Source organism: Dermacentor variabilis, unplaced genomic scaffold, assembly GCF_050947875.1.
Source record: "Dermacentor variabilis isolate Ectoservices unplaced genomic scaffold, ASM5094787v1 scaffold_12, whole genome shotgun sequence".
In the NCBI taxonomy this organism is placed as follows: Eukaryota; Metazoa; Arthropoda; class Arachnida; order Ixodida; family Ixodidae; genus Dermacentor; species Dermacentor variabilis.
In genome coordinates this window covers 61,366,544-61,382,996 of record NW_027460280.1, presented here as the reverse complement: position 1 = coordinate 61,382,996, position 16,453 = coordinate 61,366,544, and the positions used below count along the sequence as shown (strand labels likewise).

The 16,453-nt window shown below is 41.5% G+C and overlaps 1 protein-coding gene across 4 annotated transcripts in view; it reads left to right on the top strand.

The window, feature by feature from the left end:
- The window catches only part of trio (trio Rho guanine nucleotide exchange factor), a 299,147-nt gene that overhangs the window by 66,862 nt on the left and 215,832 nt on the right, over window positions 1–16,453 (top strand). For all 4 annotated transcript variants that reach the window (XM_075677244.1, XM_075677243.1, XM_075677245.1 and 1 more), the window contains exons 22-27: window positions 323–590; window positions 2,716–2,831; window positions 6,555–6,677; window positions 7,296–7,478; window positions 11,849–11,964; window positions 15,692–15,868. In XM_075677244.1, coding sequence (XP_075533359.1) covers window positions 323–590; window positions 2,716–2,831; window positions 6,555–6,677; window positions 7,296–7,478; window positions 11,849–11,964; window positions 15,692–15,868 — 983 coding nt within the window. The remainder of the gene's footprint in view (window positions 1–322; window positions 591–2,715; window positions 2,832–6,554; window positions 6,678–7,295; window positions 7,479–11,848; window positions 11,965–15,691; window positions 15,869–16,453) is intronic.

Below are 16,453 nucleotides of genomic sequence, written 5' to 3'. Positions count from 1 at the left end.
CTGGAGCGTATTTCGGGTGTTTTTGTTGGTGTTACAGACTCTCACAGTGCTGTAAGAGTAGCATTGTCTCGCAGTGAATGTGTGCTTTTAACTACCTTCGGCATTAAATTTCATTAATTTCCACCTTGAGGCAGCTTTGCTACAGTGGTAATTCGTACCTTACCTTAAAAAGCTCTAATGCAGTCCTTGGGATGACGATGGCAATTAAAACAAATTCAGTGTGTTTCTGAGGAATTATATTTCACTGCCTCTTGGTGCTTAACGATGCTTCCTGGTAAGTGGTAGCAGCATTTTGAGGGTTAGTTGGGTGTCTTGCTGGCAGGTCTACTCTGTCTTGGATAGCCTTGAGCGGGAGTACCGACGCGATGAAGACTGGTGTGCTGCCGGGGAGGAGATGGAAGGTACAGATCGAGGTGCCCAACTGGCCCAGCTTCTCGCCAAGCATCAAGAGAAGAAGGAAGCATTTCTCAAAGCATGCACCATGGCCCGTCGCAATGCCGAGACCTTCCTGAAGTACACTGCCCGGTGCAGCCAGCATTGTGGAGGGCATGGGGATGCAAGTTGCCGGGGCCCTGAGGCCAAGGTGAAAGGTGAGTGGCACCTTACACTCGGTCACAAGTGTGCCCATGATTACAGGCAGCACAAAATTAAGTCACGGAAAACAGATGCTTTATGTTCTCGGTGTTGTGTTAAATATTTTGGTGAATGCATCTTTATTAGACTGTGATTCAATTTGTTTTATCTCATGAATAAACTATTATTACATCATTGTACGAAATTGGGGCATGTCCCAAATACATCATTTGCATATGTGTAGGCAAATGGTAAGAAACCAAAAAATGTCAAGAAATAATTTAAAAATGAATAATGACACTGAAAGCACACTAACCAAGCAATACTAAGACCCATGTGTCAAGACTCCAAGAATGCAGAACACCACAATAGGACATTACAGCCGGAACTTGTTATATAATGTTTCATCCAGCATGAAAATGCCTTCATTACATCCAATATTTGTTGTAAGCATGCATTCAATACTTGCTTATACCATTGAGAACATTTTAAAATTACATTTTTATATTCTATAATTTGTTACATCTGTGATCGTTTATTGAGGTTCGACTGTACTAGCATGCGCACCCACTTTGGTAATGTCTGATGTGTGGCATTGTGCATTCTCGGTGTGTTTACTGGTGGCTACCGTATTTACTTGCATAAGGATCGCACTCGCGTAATGATCGCATCCCTGAATTCTGTCGTCAAAATTCGATTTTTTTCCTTTCCCGTGTAATGATCGCACCCCGAACTTGCCGCAGCGATATGTCATGTGCCAAGTCTAGCTAATGATTATCGCGCTTACCATCTGTCAAATGCTGTCGAATGCTAGGCGAATGACTCTTCAAGACATACCAAGTGGTCTGCACGGACCGAACATTCTTAAACAGATGCCCCATTTCATTCCTTTCATCACTTTCCGCACTTCCATGAAAAAAAAAAAAAAGCTACAACCTAACTTGCCTTGGCTTTATTATTTGTAGGCTTTATAACGGTTGTGGACAACAACAACAACAATAACAAAAAAGGTGCTTTTCGATTGTTCTCGTCTGCACTCGTGGGCACTCAACAAATCGTAAGCGGCAACGATAGCAGCCACGTTTACAGTGATACGTTAGAAATGTACCCTATTCATATGCCGACGCTTGTAACACAGCTAAGATATTCGCCCACCCTTAGCAAAAGCATGCCGTATTAGGATAGTAGTGAAGACAAATGCCGCAGTTTCCACAACGTGCCCGCCATGGGTTTCTGTCACTGGCAGCTAAGTGCGCCCATCTCTGTTTCTGTCCCCTCAAAGTGGTCATGGCTACGTTATTGACGCAAACTTGTCCATAGTAACAATATTATTCATTACTGATACAGAAGAAACTGTTTCAATGCGTGTGATGTACTCACAAGAAGGAAAAAAAAAATTGCATTCGTCGCGTTCGGCTTGCTCTGCCGGCCGCCATTTTTGTTTTGGTGTCCCGCACTGTTACAGCGGCAGCCGCCTATTTGTTGAACTGTTGTCATCTCGCAGCAAACACGGGATGAAAAAATAAAACAAAACTTTTTTTTTCTTTTCACGGGAAATTTAACCCGCGTAATGATTGCACCCCTGAATTTGCGTCAATTTTTTAAAAAGTGTGATCATTATGTGAGTAAATACGGTATTACCTTTCCCACCTTGTATGTTTTTAAACTCTTTATTTTGTTTATTTGTTCTTATTGTTTGTGTACATATATGCAAGTAATTTTTGCATTAATGATCAGTTTGAAGTTAGCATGGAAAGTTGGTCTTGCTGTTCATTGATAATTATCTGTACAGCGTGAAGAAGACCAGACGGACAAGAACACACACAGCACTTGAAGTTAGTGCTCGTGTTGCCTGCTCCTCATCTCTGTCAATTTTGTACTGCTGGTAACCATGAATTCCTATGAAGAAGCCCAGTCACATTATTTGTGACATCACTATGTGTTGGGGCCTTCAGGCACTGTGTCATTGAGCAAAGCCTTGTAGGCATGCTGACATATTAATATACAGCAACAAATAGCAATTAGGCAGCATAGTGCTGAAAAAGGAGCTGTGGGACAAAATTTTACTCTCTATTTTTTTTGGTCTTAGTTTCTATATTTCTCGAATGTGTGAACTGACAAGCACCTGTTAAACCTCCACAGCTCTCATGGAACAGCTGCTGAAGCAAGAGAACAAAGTCCTGGAGTACTGGACTGTACGCAAGAAACGACTAGACCAGTGCCAGCAGTATGTGCTCTTTGAGAGAAGTGCAAAGCAAGTAAGTTGTTTGGGCTAGAGTATTACTGAAGCTAGGCCCAAAATTTGGTCACTCCATGACTCCATGTGCATCTGTGAATCAGTGTGCCATTGTTAGCTTAAATATATTTAACATCTTTTTTCCCCACTAAAGTTGCGTCCTATTTTGATTTGTTAAAGATGGTCAGAACATCTTGAGCATTTGGTAGCCTAGGCTGTGCCTTTCCTCTTTTGGGAGATTTTTAAGCCAGAGAATGGTCACTGCACTTCAGGGGATGCAGCCATAGCAACGATAAGGAAGGTAATAAAGTTATTTCTATGTGTGTGGGAATCACTGAGCTATTACATCCCACTTTGTTGGCATAAACTGTCATTTCTGCAATGTCTCGTGTGGCAACCAAGCTGTTGCGCATCCTCTCCACTTGAAGCTGATTGTGCCAGTTAGCAATGGTGAGTGGTGGATGGAAAATGTCGGTGAACTCAAGGATAACGTGGCCTTTGGAAACTATTTTGTTGTTAATTTCAAAATAATAGCCTGTTTAGAAAAGAAAATGAAGGTCAGAGTTTTAGTTTTTCAGTTTCGCGCCGTATCCACAATGCTGGTCCGTCATTGTGACGTCACAGATTTCAAAGTATTTTTTCGTATTTAGGCCGTATTGGGCTCAGCAAAAATTCCCGAAACTCGCCATGTTCAATCTTTGGCTCCTTTAGAACACAATGTAGTCTATTTTTACCGCTGAAGAATTAACTAGGCCCTAGAAGATGCTGTCAAGATCCACGACTTCACAATGAGCTGGTGCGGGAGCTTGAAGGCAGTGTCACCACCTGAATTTTGTTATTGGGCTTTTTCTGGATTACCAATCGTCTTATCGTGGTAAGAGTGGTGTTTTTGATAATACAGATGGGTAATTTAGTGATAAAGAAGAAATCCTTTCTCTCTTTAGTGACCTTTTAATCCTTGTTAGTGCAAAGTTTGTATGAATGGGCAAAAGCACATTATGCACAGGCAAGTCTGTTCAGTAAATGAAACAGATTATGTAGTGCATTTCAGACAAAGACACAAGTGAGAAACGAATTCTACACACAATTAGTGCCGTGTTTATAATTTGTTTCTTCCTCGTGTCCTTGTTTGTAACACTACATAATCTGTGGCACACCAACAGGCCCAAATAGCAATCTTAGCAAAAAAGAAACGAACTGACATTTATTTTAGAAACTGAACAACTGTGGCAACCTGTCACGTTCGACGACACAGCGTTTGTAAAGAACAAAAAGAATTGGTGGAAATGCGTGCATCATAATCAGGTCATAGTTTTGGCACATAAAACCCCTGAATTAAATTTTTGAATTTAGTTGATGAAAACCAGGTAGAAATTACTTGTCCAATGCCTGTCGAGAGCTGATGATATCAAATCATTGTACAAAATTGAAGCATGTCCCTAGGGCCCCATCACTGGTCACATCTCCATTGCCCAGGTAACTCTAAAAATATTTTGTAAGATTGTTGAAGCTCTGTAGTAGATTTTTGCAAGAATATTTACCAAGCTTAAAAACTCATGTGACACCCAGATGTTCAAAAAAGACCATTCTGTTACCTACTTAAACCATGATTCTTCATATTGGCAAAAGTAAGTTTTTCTTTGTACTTTCAAGGCTACCTTCAGTTTACACAGACTTTTTCAATATGGTTTTGATGTTATTGAGGCCCCCTTATAGCATCATATAACAGATGTATGTGAAAAGACAGTTGGGTTTGTAATCGGCCACAAAGTCTTGGTTGTCAAATTTTGGCAGCAGAGTCATGCTTCTTGTGTCCAAGTACTGAGAATCTTAGATCGCACTGCTCCTCTTCTTTCATTTGATGAATAAATGGTTGAGGTAACATATTATTCTAGAATGGAAAGTTCACCTGCTGCTTGTAAGGTGACCAATGAACTGTGGAAAAAACCAACTTAATTTCTCCAGAGCAAGATTTATAGTTTAATTATTGCTAGAAAAACTCTCATGGTCTCCTGCATTAGTTGTAAATCGCTTTTGTTGGCTGCTAAAATGTTCCTTGCATTCATTGTAAGTGATTACTAAATATAATGACATATCCTTTCATTGAACTTTATTTACATAGCATGTCAGTCAGTGCACGTCTTGTATGTGGCAAATACTAGCTTGGATGACGTGGGTTGTATTCTTGTAAATGTTTGATACAGAAGGTATTACTGAACTCAGTATATGAGAAGAGAAACATAGGGGCTCTATTTTTGTTAACCACGACCGTATAAAGCCAACAGGCAGTGAAGCCAAAGAATGCATAGGTGTGTTTAAAATGGAAATGTATATACTAATGAAGAAAAGGGAAATGAAAGTGGACGATTTCCAGTGGGGAGCGAACCCTCAACCTTTGCACTAGGCATGTGATGCACTACTAATTGTGCTACAGCGATGGCCATCTGTCCAACCACTAACTTGGGTATTTATGTGCATTAGATCTACTGGGAGTGTTAGCCAGCGCCACTCAGAGTCATGGTGGGTGGATGGGGAGTACCTTTTTTTGCCCAATGGCGTCGCGTAACATGTGAACTTAGGAGAGCAGGCACGTGGATAATAAACCCTCATATGCTACCTAATGGCATCAAGGCTGCCAGATTCGAGACCCTCGCTATGAATGAATGAGAAAAAGAGAAACGGAGGGGCTCGATTTTTCTTAATAACAACCATATAAAGCCAACAGGCAAGGAAGCCAAGGAAAACATAGGGGCTATTATCTGTGGTTGAAATTGAAATGTAGAAAATAATGAAGAAAAAGGAAATGAAAGTGGACAAAAAGATAACTTGTTGCCAGCGGGGACCAAACCCACAACCTTCGCATTATGCGATTAACTGTCACATTGATCGATATAAAAGGGCAAAATGATGAAGCGTTGATTTAGAAGGAAAGCTTGCCTTTCTGTTGATATTTTTTTTCAATTATTGTGCTAAGCAACCACATTAATCTCTTTGTAGCTTTATAAATATGCTTAAACTTGTTTAGCCAAGGGCATTTTGATTTCCCCTTTACCGATTTGGTAATGCCACCATTTAGCTACATTGCCGTCTGAACACTTTGGAAATATAACAAGAATACCTGTATCACTCTTGTGATACTGCACAGCTGTTTGTAAAGGACAAACTAGTACTCATCTTATGAATACTGAGAAAATGAAGTGTAAAGTAATTCGAAAAATGTTTACCTCATCATTTTTGTTTTGGGTTTTTCCTTATGGGCAGTCTATGTGCTGCGAAGCCAGCTTGCTGGTAGAGCAATCAAATGTGTTCTGTTTCTTCAATGTGCTGATACTACTTTTGCCATTGTATCTTTAGTTTCTCTAAATTAGAACATATTCTTTTATTAATTATGTGAGGTTTGGTATGTTCATTTTTATTGCATCACCAATTTGTGCAGTTGGAAGATTCTAGGATGACAAAATGTCATCCTAACAAATGGCACATCATGACATTTTGCTCCCCATTACTATGTGCATTTTGCGGATGCTGCAGACATGCAAAGGTATCATTAAATTCATGCAGTTTAGCTAAAATAAAGATTCACTAAATTGAGGAAAATAATGCTACAATTTGGCCAAATACATGTAATCAGAGGAAACTAAAATAACTAAACATTTTATTAAATGGCTCTTTGTTAGGTTGGGATACAGTTTATTTTAATTATGTTGCAAATAAACTTGCCATGTGTGATATAAATTTCTTCCAGGCTTTAGGGTGGATAAAAGAGACAGGAGAACATTACCTAACCAGTCACAGCAGTGTTGGTGAAAGTCGGGAAGAAACGGAGAGGTTACTCAAGGAACACAACGAATTCAAGGGAAATGCCAAGGCAAGTGCTCTTGCAATGCACTATATTGAAATTAATTTTGAGCATGCGTTTTTCTTTTTTAATGTCTGGTTACTAAGTGTGAAAATAGCATGTAAGCTTTCAGCGATAGTATATAGATGGCAAGCCATTGGGACTTTAACAGTACAAACATTCTTCTTTCTGATGCTTGTTTTGGTGTGTTTCATAGCTTTTTACTAGGAACGTTGCTGTTATGTACACCAAAGCTTGCCAGATGCTCTGGCCCTGGTGAACCCCTTTGTTGGTCTTTTAAAATGTGCTGAGGATCATTTGGTTTTTTTACCTTATAGATATCGGAAAAAATGAGGTGAGGGAGGAGGTACAGCTCAACGGAGTCCCAACTTACATTTGCACAAAAGTAATCACTTACATAAGAAAGAAAACAGTGTATGCATAATAGTGGCTGGTGGTGCAAGTTAATTTTTTAGTGCCACTGCAGCACTGAATGAAAGGTGATGAGCGGAGGAGTGCGTGCATCTCTTCGTATGTTTATGGACCTGCTGTACCTCGTGACTCTCAACGTGTAATGTTCATACCTTTCCTGTGTCACTGCCTACACAAGGTTGTTATGTAACCCTTGATTAATTGGTTGGCATGCAGGAAACAAGGGAAAAGGTGCGCCTTCTGCTTCAGCTGGCTGACAGCCTTGTTGAGCGGGGTCATGCTCATGCTAGTGCCATCAAGTGCTGGGTGGCTGCTGTTGACAAAGGCTACAAGGACTTCAGCCTTCGCATGGACCAGTATCGTAGTCAACTAGAACAGAAACTAGGCATCCAGGTGGAGGTGTGTGCCCATTTCCTCCATGCGTGCCTAGTTAATGCTATGAACATGGACATCATGGCATGTTCAAGCTCACTTGTACAGTCGACTCCCATTAATACGAAGTTCACGGGGACCGCAAAAAACTTCGAATTAAACTAACTTCCAATTAAGCACAAAACACAAAAAACAGCACTTTATTTGTGGCGAAATCGAGTATTTTCTCTAAGAAAAATAGTCGGTCATCTTGCTTTGCTTCTTCTTGCCGAATCGCGCTGCTGAAAGCAAGTTCTGCAGGCTGTAGATGTGGCGGAACGCTTCTTCCGCGTTACCTTCAGCGGCAAAGAAGCGCTCCGCAAGAGCAAGGCCCACAGCTACATCGGTAGCCTTAGGTTGCGGCTCGCCTTCAACGTCATCGTCGCTTTCCTGGGTCGCTTCCTGGGGCTGAATAATCTCTACAATTTCGCTATCCGTCAGCGCACCGCACGTTTCGACCGCCTTGTCTACGGCGACGTAATCTTCAAAATTGACGCCCCCGAGAGCATCACCAAAATCAGTGCCGTCAAGCTCGCTTGTTGACGCTTCCTCTGCTGAAATTTCAGAGGCATCCTCCGAAGAAGCTGCCACAAAACCGCAAGCCCTGAAGCAGTTTGCGATTGTTTCTTGCTTCACACGATCCCATGCTCGCGCCAACATGTGGATGGCACTAAGCAGGCTCACCTCGTACTTTGTGGAGCTATCCATACACAAAATCATGCGCTCGAGGAGGTGCCGCCTGTACAGGACTTTAACATTCTTGATGATGCCTTGGTCCATTGGCTGCAAAACAGCCGTTGTGTTTGCAGGCAAAAATGCGAGGCGTATTGCACTCAAGGCTGGCACATTCACGTGAGCACTGCAGTGATCGACAAGGAACAACACCTTGCGGTTCGAAGCAGCAAACTTGCGGTCCAATTTGCTTATCCAGCTCTTGAAGATTTCGGCCGTCATCCACGCTTTTTTGTTCGCCACATAGTCCACAGGCAGCGTCTTCACGCCTTTAAAACATCTCGGCTTCGCGGCTTTCCCGATCACAAGTAACCGACATCGTTCCGTGCCAGTCATGTTTGCCGCGATCAGCACCGACACTCTCTCCTTGCTGCGTTTGCCCCCAGCACAGTCGTTGTCCTTGAATGTCAGGGTCTTCTCTGGTAGAAGCCGATAGAAGAGTGCAGTCTCATCTGCATTGAAGATGTCTTCCGGTCTGTATTCGGCGAGATATTCACGCAGCTTTCCGTCCTTCCACGTGGCGCATGTTTCCTGGTTAACGGACGCCTTTTCACCACACACGCTCTTGAAAACCAGGTCATGGCGATCTTTAAAGCGCGTCAGCCATCCATCTGACGAAACGAAGTCATCGATCCCCAACATTGCTGCAAGTGTTCGGGCTTTCATTGCAACGATGTCTCCGCTGAGAGGAAGTTTGTTGCTCCTGGCCTCCCTAATCCAAACCAGCAGAGCCTTCTCCAACTCTGGGTAAGCGCCGGTGCGCATTCGCTTCCGAGAAGTCTTGAACTTGTCGTTCTGAAATGCATCCATTATTGTGCGCTTGTTCTTGATGTTGTTAGAGAGCGTGTTCGGCTTGATCCCGTACTTCCGCGCTATGTCTTGTTTGGCAGCACCTCCCTTCTCAACTTCCTTCAAAACCGCGACTTTCGTTGCCAGGTCGAGCGTGCGATAAGAGCCACGGTTTGCCATGGCTATAAACTGCGCGACTAGGTACAGTCAATTCCGAATCACTCGTGGAATAACCTAGCCTACGAGCTTCCCGCACAAAGGCGCTCGACCAACACACGCCTCGGCATACGCTGCGAACGCTGCAAGACTAATCTCGCACAATCTCGCCACTGCCAGTATGCAGCGCTACGTGAACCTATGGCACCCGCGTGGCCTCCGCGATCAGCTCCGGCCACGTGCGGCAGCCGCGCTTCGCCTCCCGCCGGAGTTGATCGTGGAGGCCACGGCAGCCGTAGCAATGAATAATCGCGCCGCTCCAAGAAGGATGGCGTTGTGGGCGGCTGCGGTGGCGATGACACCAACTCGGAGCACGGAACTGTTGCAACACTTGAAAAATTGCACATTTTACCAAAGAATGACGGTCACCTCGAGGATCCCGGCTGAAAATTAACTTCCAATTAAACAATATTACTGGATGAGGACTTCGAATTATCGAGCGATTTCTTCTATAGGATTACATGCAAAACTGACGGGACCAGCACTTCACTTCTAATTAACCGAAAATTCCAATGAAACGGCTTCGAATTATCGGGAGTTGACTGTACAATACTGACGCGTCTGTCAAAATGAGATATTTTCAGTGCTCATTGAAGCTGGTCCTCTTTAGACTTTCAAAGCCCAGTATAGATCAGGTGGCACTGCGTGCACCCAAAGCAGATAGTAGTAGTTCACAAACGTAACATCTAGCATTTGTGAAAAGTTGCAAAGCCCCTGCTATATGACTGTATGTGACTGTTTTAGGGCAACATGCTGCGATCCCTGTAGCACTTTCATTGTCTCAAAGGTCTTATGCTTTACTTTAGTGCCTCAATTAGTTGTTCACCCAACTATTAGATGACGGCAACAATTTTCAATATTTGCTGAAAATCTGAATTGCAATTCACGATGCCTCTTTATAAGTTACTATGTAGCTGCACTAATGAGTGGAGTTTAATGGTTACTTGTCCATCAGCAATGACCTCATGACAATAAATAAGCCTTGCTTATTCCATTGGATTATAACGGGTTGTGACACTTTGGATTTTATTGCAAATAATATAGATAGGATCAAAATTGAATGAGAAAACAAACAACTAAATAAAGGAATGTAATTTGAATACTATAGTTTGTTGTATGTACGGTGAATGCAGAGCAGGGGCTGACAGAAATTAAGATGTACTGTACTTGCACAAACCTAATGCACACCTTTTTTCTGGGAAGATGTGTTCAAAAATTGCATGTGCATTACAATCGAATGTGAAACCAAAACCGTGTTCACAGCATTTGCAGCAGCCTCCTGTCAGAGCCATCAGGTGTAACATCATGGCCATCACAAAATGATGACTGAGCATGTTTTCATGAAGTTTGTTGTGCGTTCATTTTGTGCTCGGCTACAATCTGGAGTGTCATTCTCGGTCAATCACTTTTAGATAAACTATCACTTTGGTGAAATTTTATGCGACTCAGCGCCAAATGTGTTATCGTATGGCCACCAGCGTTTCTGGCGCAGTGCTATGCGTGCTATTTGTGCAAAGTGCCGGAACAATCTCAGCTGCATACTTCGACAAGTCCAATACAGGGTCACGTAAAATCCTGTGAAAGTGATAGTGCAGTTTAAACTCGATTTAATGAGGTGAAGACCACGCTCGAATTATTTTGTTAAATCTGAAAGCTCGTAAAATCAAGATAGGAATTTTTCGGTCCTTCAAAATTTAAAATTGGATTGTAGCGACACGCAAAGGCTACTGCGGCATTGTATTTGCCGATAATCCTGCCATCTGTCGCATAAACCATGAAATTACAAAAGCAACCACCACCGCCCCTCCCCTACCGAGGTGGTGTTGAGATGGCTGTTCCGTGCATGGGCTCGGCGTGCAGCCTCGTCAAAATGAAGCAAGGTATGTGACCATGATGCCTAGATGGTTTAACACGATAGCTTTAGAGAACACGCTCAAAGAAGAACCTGTCTCTGTGAAAATTAGAAAGAAATCACCGAGTTTTTTGCTTACTTTTTTCAAGAAAAATTTCGCTAAATGAAGTTTGGCCAAGTTTGTTTCGTTAATTCGGCTTGAGGATAACATTGAACCCTATGGGTACCTGCCGGGAAATGTAAATTTCTTCGTTAGATCGGGAACTTCATAAAGTCGGGTTTCGTTAGATTGAGTTTTAACTGTAGTATCTCTATAAGTGATTGCTCAAGAATACCGCCCCTGTGTACTTGGTACCTGTGGCCAATGAACTCAACGAAAGCTCATTTAAAGAAACGTTCCCTTCTGTGAAATAAAATTCTGCACATCTCGTTTTTTTCTAATCTCTAATGTGGAGGGCACGCTATTGTTTTCTTTTATAAATCTGGCACATTTTACAATCAGGTGCACTTTTACTTTCTTACTTTAAGCCCTCGAAAACTGGGTGTGCGTTAGATTCAGGTTTGCATTGAAATCTTGCAAGTACTGTACATCCTGTCATAAAAACTTAAGCCAGCAGCCTGTTGCCATTAATATTTAACTTGCTTTTACATTATTGCAATAGTATTTACATATTGTTACCCTTGCTATATTCCTTAAAGTGTTACATTGAGGTTCTGATAAAAAATTGCAAATATTCTTCTGTACTTGCTTCACTTTCTCATTTTCCAGGAAACCAAGGAGCTTTCTTTAGACCGTAACAGCGACCCGAATTTAGAAAGCAAAGTGAAAGAGTCAGCAGTGAAGGAACTCAATGAGGAAAAACGCAAGAGTGCACGAAGAAAAGAGTAAGCTATGGCGTGTTTTTCCTGCATCATATTTGGGCCTGCGTATGTTTGATTACTAGTATTATTTTTCGTACCAGTAGCCTGTGAAAGAACCTGTTCTCCATTAGTTTTAGTAAGAACCATATGAAATCAAGAGACAATGAAGTCATGGAAAGCATAAATATTATAAGACAAAAAACTTTTTTAAACTTGGGTTGTAGAATAATCATGAATGAGTGAAATTATGAAGTGGCACAAAGGAACAGCTGTTGAGCCATAGCTCGATTGGTAGAGCAGCACCTGTGTCATGCAAAGGTTGTGGGCTTGATTCCTATTGGCAGCAAGTTGCCTTTTCTTCCATTTTCATTGCTTTTCTTCTTTATTAAGAACATAGAGCCCGTCACAAATTTCTACATATCACTTAAAAAGTTATTGTCCCTTAGCTTTGTCACCATCATTGCATTAATTTCAACCATTAGACATACCTCCCTGCAGTGCTTTTATGAAAATATATGGTACCCTATTTTTTTTTATGTGGCATGCCATAGTCGTAGACTCCGGATTAGTTTTGACCACCTGCGATTCATTAACATGCACGCAATGCACGGTACACAGGTGTTTTTGCATTTCGCCCCCATCGAAATGCGACTTCTGCCACCAAGATTTGATCCTGCAACCTCGTGCTTAGCATCGCAATGCCGAAGTCACAAAGCAGCCATGACAGACGCTCATTTATTATCATAACCTTGAGCCAACAAATCGCCAGTGCTTGGATGCTCTGGGGCCATTACAGCCTTTGTGCCAATAAACTTCTAATCGTCATTATTCCCTAAGCTTTCCTTAGCTTCATTGTCTGCTGGCTTCATAAGGTTGTTACTAAATATTGTTCCTCAGTTCCTTTGATTCTTCCCGCTCATTTGCCTTAGTAGTTATTCCTTGTTTTCATTAGAGTATTGTTCTTTATTACATCACTTCTGGTTCATGTGGACCAGCCATGGCATCTCCTGGTAGCAAGATTCAATGTGTGGAAAGTGACAGCAGTCAATGAAAGCAGCGCTGGCATGATGGACATACTGCGAAATCACACACTTTTCAGGGACATTCAAGTTCTTTCGACATGTATCAGGGCTTCACTGTTGCCTCTTGATGCGGCCTCACTCACTCACCTTTCTTTTTTTTTTTCATTCACAAAGCTGTGTGCTCTGCCTATTAGGAGAGGCTGTGCAAGGCAGGTCATTTATTATTTCTTTTATTTATTTATTTACAGATACTGCTGTCTCGATACACGAGACATTGCAGGAGTGGGTACATCAGACAGTAAATAAAACAACAAACATACAATCCATTTGAAACCTATTATAAAATGTGGTTAGGAATTCTTTCACAAACTGTTCATTTGGTTTTTCCCACAAGGAACCATCTAGGTTGTCCCAAATGTCGACAATGCTTGGAAAAAATGATTATTTAAAACAATCTACAAATGGCTGGGAAGGAACAACATTAAGTGGGTTGGATCTGCGCGTGGCACGCCCAGTGTAATGAATGAAAGAAATCAGTGCTTGAATGCAACTGTGGCTGTGTACAGTCTTATGTAGCAAAGTGATACGCTCAACCTTGCATCGATGAGCCAGGGGTTCACCAATAATGCGCATGCATGAGATGAGGGAGAAAAACTGCGGCCATATTGTCGGAAAATGAACCATATTGCTTTCTTCTGCATGGCCTTGAGCTTTTTTATGTCAAGTGCGGTGTAGGGTGACCGTACCACTGAGGCGTATTCTATTAATGGTCTGACGAGGGATCTATAAGCGGGTAATTCGCAGTTCTTGGTAGAGTGCGTGAGGGTTCGTTTTAAGTATCCCAGTTTCTCAAGTGCCCTGGCGCAAATTGTTTCAATGTGAAGGTGCCACTTTAGATTTTGAGTGAAGGTAGAACTCCAGGATATTTGAAGGTATTTACAGAATCCAGTGATCCAGTATCTTACATTTGGGATTTTTAATGTAGGACTTCGAGTGTTGTTTGCAGGGCCTTTGCCAGTATAATGTGAGGCAACACATAAACAAGGAAAATATTGCATTCTTCTTTCGAATATCGAATTTACGCAAATACTGTCGGCTTATATTGATTGGGCACTGACAGGATTGACAAAATTGATTGCATTATTTGGTGAGTCGAATTGATCAAGATGCAAAAAAAGTTTTACTTAGTTGGCAGAGTAGACATTGCTTAGTTTGATCATGGCATTCTTCCTATGTCATCAGAAGGCTGGCTCTCCTGTACATAAAGGTTGTGTGTTGGTTAAGCTTCCAGGCAAATTGAGGGGTGAAAGGTAATAGAAAAAAAGAAGTTCTTGCTTTGTTTTGAGCATGGTTATTAATATCACAGGTAGTGCTCTTCATGAACTTTTATAAGACCCTTTGTGGAACAGCATATATGCTTTATAGAACGCTTGAAATATATTCCATGGTATGAATAAATGAGGTGCTTAGAATTAGTTTCACTTCTCTACCCCAAGTAGTTTATTTTTAAAAAGTGAGATGTACTGTCCCACTGACACTTAATTGCCTTTCAAAAAAAAAACAAAAGCGGGACACATATGTCCCATTGATCCTCTAGGGTCTCAATGCAAAATTTTTTGTGTGGTATAACTAAATGAGGTGCTTAGAAGTCGTTTGCAATTAATTACACTTCTGTACAGCAAGCCATTGTGTATTGAAAAGTGGGACATATTTGTCCTACTGACTTTTGAGGGCCTCAACGAAAAATGACATGTAACACTCCACTTTTAAAACGGACTGAAGCACGACGGGCAAAGTGGTACAGTGAAGGCGATAAACAAAATGTTTGTGCACAGTTTTTGCCAAAGCGTCAAACACCAGCGGCACCAGCACCTTTTTGCATGTGCATTCATAAGGGCGAGTTTTTCGGTCTAGCTACGACCTGAAGATACAAAAACGAATGCTTACTGTGTGCTGAAGGTGTAAATCTAAATGCAGGAAAGAGGAATTACTTATCGGGCATCTTGAGAATGTTTCTGGTGAGCAAATAGGAGACAAATTCAGGAAGCGTTCCAACAATGAACACAGTTTTTCTAACTTTTGCATACTCATCGCCACTTAGTACCCATTCCCAAAACTATTCTCGCATGAAGTACTGTTGAAACCATTAGGTAAAAGGCAGCACGAAACATATAATATCAATGCACCCCTTTGCTTCTGAGTAGCATTTTCGGGCACATAAAGTGGGACGTATATGTTCCGTTGTCCTCCAAAGGGTCAATCTCACACACAAAGAAATCGCAATGTATATGGGTAAGCACAGCATATGTATCAAATAAAAGCTACCACATGCATCTTGCTTGCATGCTGTTGGTTCCCTTGTTCCATTATTGCCATTGTCATTATCTCATAAATTTGTGGCTCAGATATGTACTGCTTGCTTAGGCACACCTTCATTTACCTCCGCTTTCTGCAATATGAAGCAGCTTCACGTGTTTTCATAGATATGTGAGTTTTCTTTATCATGCTCTCATGTTCTTGACAATATGTGACATTGGATATTATATTAAAAACTGCTATTTTTTAATATTCATATTTAATTCTATTAGGGAATTTCGTTAACCTTTATATGCACCTAACTTGCAAATTTTGCCTCTTGCATTTTTGAGGCAATGCTGCAGTGAAGTAATGTTAATCCAAGCTTCCTTTCTGGTCTTCTTTTTGTCTTTTTTGTTTTTTTTTCGTCACAGGTTTATAATGGCTGAGCTGCTGCAAACAGAAAGGACCTATGTGAAGGACCTCGAGACATGCATTCATACATACATGGCAGAATTGAGGAACACAGAGGCCAACAGACCTTCAGGAGTTGTAGGCAAAGAACATGTATTATTTGGCAACATGGAAGAGATATTCGAGTTTCACAATAGGTGAGTACGCATATGTAAAGCATTTATTTCTGACATTATCTACATAGTTCCATATGTCTTTAAGGACTATATTCTGTAATGATTTTAATTTTTCTATTTTATTGAACTCTGTTTCTTATCATTCATCGTGCTAAGTGGTTGATGCCTCTGACGAAGGGCAAAAGAAATGGGAAGAAAAGAATCGTGACAGAATTTGGTTCCAGAACTCATTTTGTGGTGTTTAGCTACCATCAGGCATGCCTTCAACATGCCGTGAACATGCCTTAAATGACTTCGTTTTTCTCCAGCAGTCATATTAAAATTATTATCTTACAGTGCATAGAAACTGCTAGCATGGTTCACCTTCTAAGAACCGTGGTGTTTGCTTCTTGTGCAGGCTACAGCCATTGAATTGGGACGTTCTTGTGATTAAGTCTAATGGTGGCTGTACTTCAGTGCCATATATGGCCCATGCTGAAGCTTCAAATTTATTGTTTAAAGGGACACTGAAGGCAAATAATAAGTCAAGCTTTAGTGATAGATTAGGGCTTGAGAATCTCTAAGGTGCGAATATTAGCACGAACGGAGCCTTAATAATTGAGCAGT